The 13785-nt window shown below is 46.0% G+C and overlaps 4 protein-coding genes across 5 annotated transcripts in view; 2 read left to right on the top strand and 2 right to left on the bottom strand.

Moving 5' to 3' along the window:
• The first annotated feature begins 91 nt into the window (after positions 1–91).
• On the top strand, positions 92–1109 carry Chchd2 (Coiled-coil-helix-coiled-coil-helix domain containing 2). Its single transcript, XM_018108002.3, has 2 exons — positions 92–278; positions 635–1109. The coding sequence occupies exons 1-2, from the start codon at positions 232–234 to the stop codon at positions 1086–1088; spliced, it is 501 nt and encodes a 166-aa protein (XP_017963491.1). The 5' UTR covers positions 92–231; the 3' UTR covers positions 1089–1109.
• Positions 1110–2328: 1219 nt separating this feature from the next.
• On the bottom strand, positions 2329–4587 carry LOC108656066 (uncharacterized). Its single transcript, XM_018107977.3, has 2 exons — positions 4204–4587; positions 2329–4152 (listed from the first exon to the last, which is right to left on the bottom strand). The coding sequence occupies exons 1-2, from the start codon at positions 4250–4252 to the stop codon at positions 2663–2665; spliced, it is 1539 nt and encodes a 512-aa protein (XP_017963466.1). The 5' UTR covers positions 4253–4587; the 3' UTR covers positions 2329–2662.
• Positions 4588–4921: 334 nt separating this feature from the next.
• xmas (RRM_XMAS2 and SAC3_GANP domain-containing protein xmas) lies at positions 4922–9901 on the bottom strand. 2 transcript variants are annotated; one of them, XM_018107945.3, is made up of 3 exons: positions 9733–9901; positions 8116–9682; positions 4922–8002 (listed from the first exon to the last, which is right to left on the bottom strand). In XM_018107945.3, the coding sequence occupies exons 1-3, from the start codon at positions 9777–9779 to the stop codon at positions 5033–5035; spliced, it is 4584 nt and encodes a 1527-aa protein (XP_017963434.1). In that variant the 5' UTR covers positions 9780–9901; the 3' UTR covers positions 4922–5032. The 2 variants fall into 2 exon arrangements, with proteins under 2 accessions (XP_017963434.1, XP_089119813.1); XM_089263687.1 differs by having other exon boundaries at positions 8116–9665.
• Positions 9902–10357: 456 nt separating this feature from the next.
• baz (par-3 family cell polarity regulator) overlaps positions 10358–13785 on the top strand; it is a 52005-nt gene continuing 48577 nt past the window's right edge. The window contains exon 1 of the mRNA XM_089262978.1: positions 10358–11868. Within this exon, the coding sequence (XP_089119104.1) occupies positions 11749–11868 (120 nt within the window). The 5' untranslated portion in view covers positions 10358–11748. The remainder of the gene's footprint in view (positions 11869–13785) is intronic.

The following is a 13785-nucleotide window of genomic DNA, read 5'->3' as shown; positions in this document are numbered from 1 at the left end:
TTTGCATTGATATGGCAACACTACTTCTTTCAGATTTTGTAAAGTTACCCACACTGAAAATATCGATAGCACCCGACATCGATTTATTATTTCAAGCAACTCAGTGTCGCATAAAAGTTTATAAAACCAAGCAAAGCACCCGAAGCTACACAGTTAAATTCTCGTAAATAACTAAATAACTCGTTTGTGTCAAATTTTAAATAAACAAATTAAATAAAAAAAAATAACAAAATGGTACGCCGTGGACGATCAGCTAGCCCCCCACCATCAGCCAGACGGTAAGTTGCGTTCCGCAGTGCACCTGTGAAAAGCGTGAGAAAATCCAATTGGACAAAAGGCACCAAATTGGATGACGAATAAAGAACACATGAAACGTTCTGTTTTGTTCTTTGTTGCAACTCAGTCGCAACAATGTGCGATGCATTGTTCTACGTTCGTTAATTGAACTGCGGGTGAATGAATTGTACAGTGCGTTCTGGAAGTTTCCGTGCCGCAAGTTGTTACGTAACTGAAAATAACAGATAAACACGGAAATTGAGACGAAAACTGTGCAACGAGCAAAGTTCAAACGCGTGACAAAAACAATGCATGAACTATATTTTTAATAAATTTCTATTCTTTTTCTGCATTACAGCACAGTACCGGCGCCAGCTCGCGCTGCTGCCCCGGCACCGGCTCCAGTGCCCGCACGTGCTGCCGCACCACCACCAGCACCAATGGCAGCACCACCAAGCGCCGTTGGTATGCCAGCACCACAGCAGCCCTCGATGTTCCAGCAAATGGCTGCAACCGCTGGCGGCGTTGCCGTTGGCTCGGCCATTGGTCACACCGTCGGACATGGACTCACATCGCTGTTCAGCGGATCGGGCGATAAGGAGGCCGCAGCGCCAGCCGCTGCCGCACCGGCTGCACCACAACAGCAGCAGCCCTATTATGGCCAGCAAGCCCAGGCCAATGAGCCACAAGGCGCCTGCGCCTGGGAGATCAAACAGTTCCTGCAATGCGCTCAGGGTCAATCCGATCTGTCCCTGTGCGAGGGCTTCAATGAGGCTCTGCGCCAGTGCAAGGTGCAGCATCATCTGCAGTAAACAACAATAACAAAAACAGCAGCTCCAATAACAATAACAAATCTAACATAAAAAGAACACAACCAAATCTCATCAATCGATGGCGAAATGTTGAGCTTGATGTAGGGATTTTTTTTAATTTTATTTTGGTTTTCTGCGTTTTTGTTTGTTTCAATTAGATTTACATATATAATTCATGATATTGTTAATGAGACAACAAATTGTTTAATATAGTCAAATTGTTCAATAGAAATTTAGCGCCGCGGCGCGCGCCAGCCACAAAATAACTCCTTGGCTGCCGGCGTCGTTGGCCCCAAAACAAAAAAAAAAAAAACATGTATTTCATTTATATTTGCATTGTAAAATTTGCATTAAATTGTGAAATGTTCCATTCGCTGGGCGCCCGCCAAGAGATCAGCCCTCAAAGCACGTGAGCCCCTCAGGAAGGATGACCTTGCACTTTGGCGACGCATTGAGTTCCAAAAATAGTTGCTCTGATTCATGCAGCCAGCAGACAGAGCGAGTGGGAGGGAGATAGCCAGCGAATGAGTGTGGTGTGAGAAGGGGAAGGGTTGCTCGATTCTGCAAACATCGCGTGAGTCGCTTTGTTTTTGTTTTTGTTTTCATTCGCTTTGTGTGTTTGCTGCGCCAATTGAGACTTGTTTTGGTGAAATAATTGGATTGGGCCAAGTAAACAGAATCGATTATGATAAACATGTTTACGATGAGAATGACAAAGAGTGCAGGTGAATGTACACATGTGTGTGTTCGTGTGTTCGTGTGTGCGTGTGGGTATAAATCATAGCAATGTTTGTCTCCTGGTCGCGCTCACTGGCGCCCTCTATAACTGATGTATCTGATTTCTAGAATATTATGGAAATTGTTGAAAAATATTTTAGGAAATTTTCTATTTACTTAACTTAGGGGTACTTATATATACATATATGTTTGTATGTACATATATTTTGTGTATGATTAGACTGATATGAAAATATGTAGTACATATTTATTGGCTCAGTCTGAGCGACTATAGAATTCCATTTTTTGTTCAATTATCTTGAATTGTTGATTTTAGGAATAATCAATAATTTTGTTTTCTAAATACTTTCATTTATTCAAAAATAAAAAATTATCTTATAGATCGTACGTCTTAAATTCCAGAAATGAATACGACGATTCTGAATATTTAAGGCATTTTCAATGCTGATATCTTTGTATTAAATACAAATACTAGTTCTTGTAATCAAAATCATTATAAATTGGCTTGTTTACATTTAAATAATTGACATATTTCTTTCAATTTCGAATTCGCGACAAATTTGAGGGTACATCCGAGAAGATTGGATACGTTACATTCACTGGCATGGTATATCCTGTTCAATATGTGTATAACCGGAATTTTTGGCATGGCGAACGTACATACATACTACATACATACATATGTTGATGAATAACGATAGGGTGCTGAGATCCGTTTGGAGATAGAGATTAACATTAGATTTCTTGGCTGGGATTTGACACACTGCATCACACTGCGCATAAGTCTCACATCATGAATTATGCTTATGGGGCATAGCTGTTACTACCGCCAGGCCCTAGTGATATTCTTCATTGTCCTCGTCGTCATCCTCCTCGTCCTGGTACTGCTTGTCGGCTTTCAGCAGCAAGCTCAGCCTGTTCTCCATGATCGATTTGGCTCGCACCGCCGCCTTCTGGCCCAATTTAATGGCACGGCGAGTAACGCCCGTCGATTGGTTGCGTTGCCTAACTGGCGGACCCCGGTATAGCGGTGGCGTCTCCAGCTGCTTCTCAAAGGCTCGAGTATGCAATTTGCTGCGCCCTTCCATGCTGGTGGTGACCAGCTTGAATAGCGGCGCCGTCTTATTGAACTCGATCGCCTCAACTTGCTGCTTGGACGAACTCTGATTCAAAAGATCGCCCAGCAAATTGTTCAGGTCATCCCGTTCCTTATGTTCACCGTCCGCATTCTGGTGAGCCTGCTCGCTATGCGGCTTCATTGGATACTTGTACTTCTTACTCGTGCGCGTGCTCCTGTGCGGCATCGATCTCTTGTACGCTTTGATGCCCGGCATGTGCATAGCGTTGGGCGAGTGAGAGCCTGAGCTTGGCTTAAAACGTGGCTTGTATGTGCTGCGGTAGTTCAGCTGGTTCCTCTTGACTGTGGGCGTTTTCAGGGGCAAGCTATCGTCTTGCAGTGCCTCCGGCAGTTTCAGTTTCAGTGGCTGCGACTGACGTAACGCCCTCAGGCGCGTCTCATACGTTTCCAGATACTTGGACGCATTGTTGGTTGCTTTCAGAGAGGACATCTCGGGTGCTGAGAGCTTTTGCAACAGCGGATATTTGACGCTTCCGCTTTGTGGGCGTGCACTGGGCTTTGCTAGTGCACCCGGCTGCAGGGGTCGGGTGGCCGGCGAAGAGCTGTGCGCTGTGTGCGTCCTCGCCAATTGATACTTCTTATCAAGTATATGCATTATGGGTAACGTAGGTGTCTGTAATTTTTCTGATTTCTCTTCTCTCTTGCCATTTGACTTCGCATTCTCGCGCAAAAACTTCAGCACGTGGCTCATTTTGTTTACCGGCATGACGGACTCCTCCGGAAGGGCCGCTCCCTCATTCGTTTCGCTTTCGGGTTGCTGGAATTCCAGCGTCGGCACCAATGGCCGATCCATCAATGTTTTCGGACGTTTCACTGCTTTGGTTCTGTCAAATCTCTCGCCCAGTGTCGCATAGGTGCGCTGCGCAAGGAAACTGGCCCACACATTCGATGTGGGCATCATCAATGGGAAATAGTCGAAGTTGCTGCGCTTCTGGGTGCGCGTCTTTGGGTAGTACCGCATTGTGACCGGCAGTCGTGCATAGCCAACTGCTGCATTGCTCTGTACATCAATGGGTCGCTTCTCCAAGAAGCTCAGGTTTGAGCGCCGACGTATCATGGCCACCGACATCTTCCTCATCAGGCGAGAACACACAGATTGATAGGTGCTCAATATAGCGGAAACTGGACTCTGGCCAACGCCCTGGGTGTTGATTGTTTTGGACAATCCACGCCTCCAGCGGCCTAGTGCTGTTGGAAAAAGAACGTATAAAATAAATGTATTCATATTTAATTCCATACCTCCGAAGGGCAGCATACGAAACGAGCTGAATCCTGGAAGATTATTCATATTGTTCACGTTAACAAACTGGTTTCGAATCGAAACGACTTAAGATTAAACAAATGGTAAAAATGTCTAAAAGAATTTGCAAATATTCACACGTACAGGACTTTATTAATTTTAGCTTTCGTATAATTTTTCTTCTGGCTCTTGTGTAACTTGCAAATAACTAGAAATTCTATGAAACGCGGCAATATATAATTTGGATTATCTGTATGAGACAAATTGTACTTTTTCAACTGAATTTTGTCTGTGCTGTGCTTAAATGTATCAAATTTAACAACTGTCTGTAGAAAAGCCGGCAAGGCCTACTTGATAATTTTTGGATTTGCTACTAAATCAACGTGCGATATTTATTTAAACTATTTCCAATCGATAGCAGGCAGCGCACAAATTGTCAGTCGGACAGTGTCGCATAACGTGCGAAGCATACTTTCTGGCGGCGCCGAATTTGAATTTATGTTACGCTGATTTGATGGGATGTGAATGTAAAGCTAGTTTCAGTTGACAATGAATGAATGTACGACACTTGTTTAATCAAATATTAAAATTGATAGACAAATGTATATATAAACCTATATAAAATCACAAGTAAAAATACACAGCACGATGTGTGTCAAGTGCTGCATAACGTAAGAAGTGTAGTTTGAGTTTCATCAGTGAATTCAAAGTCTTGCGTTATAAAGTGTAAATTCCTAATACATATTTATTTAAATAATTACTTTAAATTACATTCCCCTAATTCATTCATTCATTACAGATATAATTGATAAATAAATGCTCCGACAATTATATAAACCTATTGGCACGTTGTAGTATTTGAAGGCGTCTCTCCTCAGTCGTTTGGCTGACGTTGAGTAACCGCACAGTGCGATCCAAGAGATCTGCGCACTCATCACTCGCTGGAGCGCTGAGACGCTGTCGCTTGTTGACTGGCTGCATGGGCAAGTTTTCGGCCTGTCGTCGTGTTTGCCAATGCGAATGTGAATGCGGATGTGGCTCGTGTGGGGCGTTCAGAGTATGTCGCTCGCAGCGTTCCATAATGCGATCTAGAGTGTCCAGCGGTTCGTTCAGAACGGTCAATGTTTTACGTTCGACGGGGTGCTGATGCGCTTGCTGGCATTTATCCAGTACTGCCTGCGCCTTTCGCAGCACCTGCTCATAGTCAAGCGGCTCCCGTTGGGACGACAGTACAGTCTGCTCTTCGATCGGCTCTTCCTGTTGTGGATTCTCAGCTGCCGCCGCCGCCGCAGCTGCTGCTGCCTCCTCTGGCGATGGCCAATCATAGTACCAGTGCGTCGCAAAGTAACGCTGCATGGTGTGACGCCGGTAAACAATGGCCGCTGGTATCGAGGCGGCATTGCGTTGGAGCACATTATAGAGACGTTCCTTGGCAAAGATGTCCACAATGTCCAGGTAGTTGGGGTTGCCCGTGCGCAGCTGCAACTCCAGCGTTTGTATCGCACGCAGCGCCACCGTCTCCACCTGAGCATCGTCCTCGCTCAGCTGGGCATAGTTGAGCAGCCATTCACAGAGACCGTCCTGCGATTGGTCGGTTGTCGCCGGCAGCGGCGGCATCTCCGGCAGCTTGGCCTGCTCCAGAAGCTGCACGATCTTCGCCCGCTGCTCGCGCGATTGCCAGCCACTCACAAAGTACTCCAGGCGATTGGGCAACGGTGCCTGGGGTGGCAACGGCTCCACATAGACGCGCAGCTCCTGCGGCAACTGGGGCCGATCCTCGAGCTGCTCGCCCGCCACCAGCTGCAGACGACGCACAGCTTCGTTGTACAGCTGAACACAGAACTGAGGCACCTGGCGACAGCGCCAGCCAATGGCTATATCCTTTTGCGCTGCATAGCGCAGTCGCTCAAACAGCTCGTCGCCCAGGTGCCGGAGCAGCCACTCGCGCAGTTCCATCTGCTGGAGTGAGCCGCGACTGCGATGCGGCTGCTTGGCCAGAAATTGGACGGCGCATTGGAGCAGTGCGACGAGCTGTAGCTTCTGCTTGCCACGCGCCATGGTGCGGCAGTCGAAGATGCGAAAAGCGCGCAACGACTCTAGCTGCAATTGCGTCACCAGCTGTGCCTCTTCCGTCTCCTGTTGCTGCACAATCACCGCCACATAGTCGCAGCCGCTGCTCCTGACCAGGCTATGCAAACGTTGACGCGCCTCCGGCACCTGTTTCACATCCACAAAGCATATGATGCCATCGGCATTTCTCATCTGGCTGGGATTCGCTGGCGGCGAGCCCTTCAGTTTGTGGACACACAGTGCCACGCCGTGGGCCAGTCCCGTTATGTAGGCAGCCTGGCCAGGCGTCTTCGCCCTCTGGCTCTGGCTCTCGCCTAGAACGGGCTGCTGCAGCACACCCCGATCCAATGCATGCTCCATGACTAGTCCCACGCTGCTGTCGGGCAGCGAGATCAACAGCTTGAAATATTGACGAGCGCCGGGCGTCTCCTGCTGCAGTGTGTGGGCCAGTAGCTCCCAGAGGTCGAGCTTCAGCCAGCATTGATCATCCATGCCCGCTAACAACTGGCGATAGTCGCAGGCCTCGCCCTGGCGATAGCGACGCATCAAGCGCAGCGGCTGCTCCGCCGTCTTCGTGTTCAACAGACGCTCGCACGACTCAGCCCCGAAGCTCAGCGGCAGGCAGGCGAAGAGCGCATCCTTCTGCTGCTGCACGCGTCGGTAGTTGCGCCAACGTCGCCAATATTTCCGTATCAGGCCCAGCTCGTAGTCGGTGCGCCGTATATTCCGTCTGACTAGCTCCACAATCTGCTCATCCAGCAGCGCATCGTATATGGCCAGGGCGCTGTGATGCAGCTGAAACTCCCGTTCGCACAGCTCGTTCAATTGCTCATCGATCAATTGGTCCAGCAGCTGATTGCGCTGTGTCGTGCGCTCCGCTTCGATGTGCAGCTGACGCTGGCGCTCCGCCTTCGCGTCTGCCTCTGCGGCAGCCGCGGCGGCTGCTTGCTGTGCCTGCTCCTCGCGCTTTTGCTTCTCCTTGGTCTGCTGCTGTTCGAACAGGAGCTGCTGTCGTGCACGTTCCGCCTGCTCTGCCTTCGCCTTTTGCAGCTCGAGCAGCTCCTGCTCACGCTGCTTGGCCGTTGCTATGGCCTGCTGCAGTGCCGCAAATTTGGCATCATCGGCGGCCTTCTGCTGTCGCTGTTGCTCGGCAAGATCAGCAGCACTTGGGCCGCTCTTTGCCATGCTGGCAGCCGCTGCAGCTGCAAAGCTAAAGCCAATGGCTGTGCTTGCACTCGGTTTGGCTTCTTCAGCTGTGTTCCGGCCAAATCCAAAAGCTTGCTGTTGCTGCTGCTGTTGCTGTTGCTGTTGCGGTTGCTTTTGCGGCATCTCAAAGCTGAAGGTCTTGGCTGGCATCGTTGGCTGCGGCTGTGGCGTTTGAGCTGGCGGCGTGGCTGCCTTACTCCTTGGCGAGATGGGCGCCGAAAACTGCGGCACCTTGAACAGATTATCCGAGGGAGAGGGGCTCTTAAATATTGTTGTTGTAGCTGCTGTTGTTGCCGTAGCTTCTGTTGCCGTTGGCAATGTTTCTGTGTACGCTGCTCTTGGTTCCTCTTCCAGCTCCTCGGCATTCGGCAGCTGATCTCTGGCTGTCCAGGCGCTGCTCTTCAGGTAGCCCTGCTCATTGAAGCTGTTGTGCGGCCGATGATTGCTGTACAGGGATTTCGCCGGCAATTCCTCGCCACAAATGCATTCGCCGACGCTCTGTTTGCGCTTCGATTCCACCAGCTGAGCGAGAGAGAGAGAGAGAGATAGCAGTTAGTTAGAATCAATTAGAGTGAGAGCAAAAGTAGCAGAATCAACGAGGTTTCCAGTTGGCTAAGATTCCAATTCACACTCACCTCGAACTGACGACTCAGCTTGTAGTGCTCTGGCGTGTGGATGCGCGTCAGTTCAACGCGATCCCCTTGGTTTACAGTCAGGCCGCAGCCTTCGACAAATTCAATTGTCTCCTCGTCGCTGGCGAAGAGCAGCATTTGACGTATATATTGGACGGGCAGCAAGGTGAATTCGTATTTGCGTGGCGCTCGATAGGCCTGCACAATGCGATGCATGGCCAGAATGCGCAGCCGAATGAAATAGGTGATCAGAATGCAGGCACTCAGGTAGCTCGTTTCGGGTTCGCGCAGCAGCTGGAAGAAGCGCACGAAATTGGTGTCTTGCAGCGCCAAGTGGAACTGGATGGCCCGTCGGATTTCCTTGCAGTTCTGCAACTCCACGGGCAGCTGCGAGACGTCCCATAGAAAATTCGCATCCGCCAGATTGAGCAGCACAATGTAGCCACGGAATTCGGGCTCGCGCGGACACTGGATGCCCTTGAGGCGCAGATCGTGGTACATGTACTTGAGTGTTTGCAAACATTTCGTCAGATTCTCGGCATTGATTTTCGCATCAAAGACGCTGGGATCCTCGGCGACCAGGCGGGCGGCGCAGTGGATGTGAAAGCGAGCGCATTGCTCCACCAGCTTGACGGCGCCGAGGGAGCAGAGCTCCTGCTGGGTAATCTCCTTGCGTATGGAGCGCGTTCGATCCCAAACGAAATGGAACCAATCGCCAAGATTATCCGTTGTCTCACTGATATCCATTATCTCGTGCATCAGATAGCTCATGGTCATATGTAGGACGGGTTCAGCGCGCAGTTCGTGCGGCAGCGGTGTCTCCTGATCGGCGCTGCTGCGCGAATATTGCTTCAGGGCGAGCTCATGTGCGATCTGATCATCGGTGCCCTGTTTCAGTTCATAAATTGCCACTTGACGTTGAAATTCGCGAAGCACACGTTCCTTTTCTGGACACATGTCCGGGCAGTGGCCTTGTAAACGTTTTGCGTCGGTTGTCGAGCGTTTCTGATTCAGGCGCAACAGTTTGTCACGTGCATCCAAGACACGATATTTCTCCTCGCTTGTGAATGCCGGCTTGCGCATGACGACCTCCAGCTCCTGCTTGGCGACCTTGAATTGAGCGGGCGCACGTTGTCGGTCACGCTCCCGGTCCTTCTCCTTTTCTCGTTCAGCATTGCTACTTGTTGGAACTGAAGCGATTTTGCTGGAGCCGAAGAGACTTGCAGCTGCAGTCATAGCCTGTGGTTTTGTTGCGTTTGGTTTGCTACCGCCATATTCGTTGCGCCAGCTACCACCCAAGACACTGAGCTCCGCCTGGACATCGGGGTCGACCCATTCCTCTGTCTTTTGGGCCGGCGTGCTCTCGTTCTCTGCGTAACTCATTTCGAACTCGTGTCCGTTGTAGACATTACCCTCACGCAGTGCCAAAGCAGCCTCCTCTTCATTGGAATAGCTTACCGTGCAGGTCATGCGCCGAGGCCGCAGCACAAAGTTTACCAGGTTGCCGAACCGGCTGAAATGCGTGCGCGCCACAAATTTGTCGAGGAAGAGTTCTGGTATGTTTGTACATCTGCAAGTTAAGATTCGTTATATGCCCGCTAAATGGACTCGAATACTTACAGCAGTGTCTTGTTGTTGTACGCAGTGCCTGAGTGTGCATCCGTCATGTCAGAAAATATAAATTTTACGTCAAAATCGCTCTGTTTCTTAGGGTCTTGGCTACTTTTCGCATTCACAACTGGGCTTGTTTTGGTCACATTGAATATAACCAGTTTCACGCAGACCTATCGAATGACTCGATAATTATTTGCTTACATAGTTATGAAATATATGGGCACACTAAGATTGGCTGAAAAAGCATTTGCGCGGCAAAAGTTTGTAAGAGTCGATTAGGCCAATTAGGTGCGAAAAAGTACATTTTTGTTTAAATTATAAATTATTTATTTGCAGATATATACGATAAAAATGCATTATGTCTGTAACCATAACAAAGTTAATCAATGTCAGCGATTTGCCTAGTTAAATTAGTATAAATATGAATAAGTATGAATAAGTAAGCAACAAATTCGATCAGCTTTGTATACCTCTTTAAATTAAAAATTAATTAATTTAAATGTGTAAAGAAACAATACACGAGAATTTTTAGCGCGCAAGAAAATATATTCGATATATTTAACAAACAACTATCGCGATTGCAAAAGCATCGACTCGAATCGGCGCTAGTTGGTATATCGATAAGCCGATATTCCCAGACTTGGCTAGTTGTTGTTGGCATTTAACGCGGAGACAGCGTTCGTAGCGCAGCGCGATGTTCAACGCTAAAGAATTTGTTTTTTTTTTTTGTTTTTGTTTTTGAAAGAACACGTTAAGAACCACTAAATGATAATTGTGTAAAATCGCTAACGAGTCAAGTGCAAATACCAAAACACATTTAACTGTAGGTGCAATCAAAATAAAAGAGAATGAATTAAAAGCATAAACGACGCTTACCTATAGAAGCGAAGATAACCACGAAACGACGTTGCGAACGGTGCGACGAAAAATGATCGAACGGAATATCTGTGCCACCAGTTGGTAAAAGAGACAATTTAACTTTTCAATAAAGCAAAAAGCTGCTAAAACAAAAAAACGCGAGTCAAGCAACCGAATTGTGTATTTTTTATTTTGAATTTTTTGTTTTTGTGGTACAACAAAAATTTGCCATTGCCGTTGCAGTTAGCGGTGTGCAGCTGGTATTATTGTTGTTGTCTAACGTGTTTTATTTTTTTGTTGTTGTTGTTGCGTTCGGTTACGACGTTTCCGATGATCTTGGCCTGTTGTTTGCCTTATTTTTTGTTTTGTTGAAATGTTGTTATTGTAACTCGTTTTGCGCGTGTGATTCATACAAGCAACAACAACCGCTAGCAGAAAATGCAGTGAAATATGCTAAATGAAATAAACAAAGTAAAAGGCAAAGCGTAAAACAGCTAAAAGAGCGAGACGAGTGCATCCTGCATTGAGAGCGCGAGAGATAAAAAACGATAACAAAATAAAACAATACAAAGCGGCGCTCTTTCACACACAGACGCTTACAGAGAGCAAGAGACACTCGCACACACACATACGCACCTTTAAGCGCGCACGCACACGCGATAGTTCTTTCTGTCTGGTGGTAGGTGAACAAAAAAAAAAAAACGTTTTTTCCCGTCGTGTGTACAGCTGCTGTCAAGTGCGCAGCCGTAGCCGCAGCCGCAGCAGCGACGCCAAAGTCCTTTAAGCATGGTAGTGCAGGCCATCTCGCTCACTCGCTCGCATGCCACACTGTCCAGCTAGATGAATAGCAACGCGCACGCACACATACAGATACAGGCAAATAAACGTATGCAGCTGCCTGAGGAGCAGATGAAAGGAGAAGATGATGCCAAAGCCAAATGCCAGTAACAGACAACGACAGCAACAACAACAACAACAACAACCACAACAACAGCAAGAACAACGTACGGATGAGCAAAATATGTATCTACATTAATAATAATAACTGCAATAACAAGAACAACGAGAACGACAACGACTGCAACTGCATAAATACATTCCACACAAGTGCATTCTTATTAATATATTTAATTAAAGTGTTATCGAAAAAGTGTTATCGAAACTATGAAGGTTACCGTTTGCTTCGGCGATGTTCGCATTTTGGTGCCTTGCGGCACCGGCGAGCTGCTCGTCCGGGATTTGATCAGCGAGGCCACGCGACGCTACAAAAAGGCAGCCGGCAAGGTGAGTAAAATACATACATACATATATTATTGCACCCCTCCACCACCACGTCTCCCCCTCTCGCATGCACCTCGGTTTTATGGGTTTTCATCCCCCTGTTTAATATCGAGCAGCGGAAATGCTGCACTTGAGAGCGTCAGTTGTTTGTGTAATTACGAAAGTCGAACCCAAAAGAAGTCGAAAGTGTATATATACATATACAATTAAATGTGTGTGTATGTGTGTGAATGCGTGTGCACATGTAATTGTTATCGCTCATTGGAAAGATGGTAGACGAGATCGGAATGCGTGTGCGTGTGTGTCTAGGTAAAATATTTGAATAATGATAAGCGACGACCCAATAAAAAAAATAAAAAAAACGCACCAAAAAGCCGGAGAAAGAAACAGTCAACCAAATGAGTCCAAATATTAACACATTCGTGCAGCTAAGTCGAAGAACTAAGCTCTTTGAGTCATTTATATGCAAACTTTTAAGCGAGTATGGATTGTTTACATAAATAACGCCGGCATTATTATTATTATTATTAATTTCTGAAAATTATTATTAATGAAATGAAAGCTTTTTAATGGTTCTAATGGATCAAAGCTCTACACATTCTTTTTGTAAGAGTATTCCTTAAAAACAAGATAGAAATATATGTAAATGAAAAAAAAAAAAAAAAGAAAAAAGAAAAGATGATAACAACAACTAACATAATCGAAAAGCCATGCCGAGGGACAGGGCAGAGCATAAGCCAAGACCACAGAATAAAAATGAAAATAAAGTAAATAAATACCTTTAAGAACCCAAAGACAGAGCGCATTGTGAACTCGGTTGAACCCGAAAAAGATCTGCTCGTAACTTCTCAACTTCTCAGGGGCAGCCAAATTAAGGGCCCAACCTTCCTCTACCGTCATTTGCTGCTGCTGCTTCTTCTTCTTGTTCATCGTCTTTGTCTTGAACACCATCCACATGAGACACGGACAGGTACAACGCGCTGTAATGCACAAGGCGGTGGCAGTGGCCGTGGCAGTGGCGGTGGCAGTGGCAGTAGAGCGCATATGAAGAAGAATAAGACAAATGGTATAGGGTTCTGATTGGGGCAAGGGTTCCGGGCGGCTGGCTGCAGTCCCAGCGCCTTGTAATTAATCAAAAATGCATTCCACTCTAAAAGCCTTAATAAAAACAGATATACATTTGTATGTATGTATAAGTGTATGTATGTATATACATATATGCTCCCCAGGGAAAATCAAATTTTCAATCAATTTTTATTATGTTAATCGCAATGGTCATTATGAAGAAGATGAGCATCGCGATGATGATGTTGACTATTAGGTTTTCTTCAAACTGATTAAGCTATTAAACAGATTTTTGGTGTTTCATTATTTCCGGTTATGAAATTCCATTTTTATTTTTCCGTAAAAGCAAATCTAGAATAGAATACTAATAGAGAGGATGTTTTGGATATTTAAAAAAAAAATTAATAAAATAATTATAAGAAATTAATTATAAAACGTATAGAAATATAAATAAATATAAATATGGCTTTAAGATGTTTCAAGTGCTGCTAATAGGTACCACTAATTTATATAAAATATTATATAAATTAGTTTGATTAATATAGATCAACTGTATAAATATTTAGTGTATTATATAGAAATTTTTATATGTATTTCTAGAGTCGATTTATGCATTCTAGATATCATATACGATCATATTTTACTTCTATAAAGTCCTTAAAAATCATATTTATACTATTTTCTAATAATAATACAGATATTGTTTTCCCTTATTTTACATATATATATACCTATATCATCAATCATCATCAGTGAAACTGCAGCTCTATGCAATTATGGCTAGTACAAGTATATATATACATATATCTGTAGCATCCATCCGTCTAGTCCGGCTAGCTTCAGTAGAGCACTCTA

Source organism: Drosophila navojoa, chromosome X, assembly GCF_054131105.1.
Source record: "Drosophila navojoa isolate 15081-1374.11 chromosome X, UAZ_NAV_1.0, whole genome shotgun sequence".
NCBI classification, from domain to species: Eukaryota; Metazoa; Arthropoda; class Insecta; order Diptera; family Drosophilidae; genus Drosophila; species Drosophila navojoa.
This window is presented reverse-complemented; position numbering and strand designations above follow the sequence as displayed.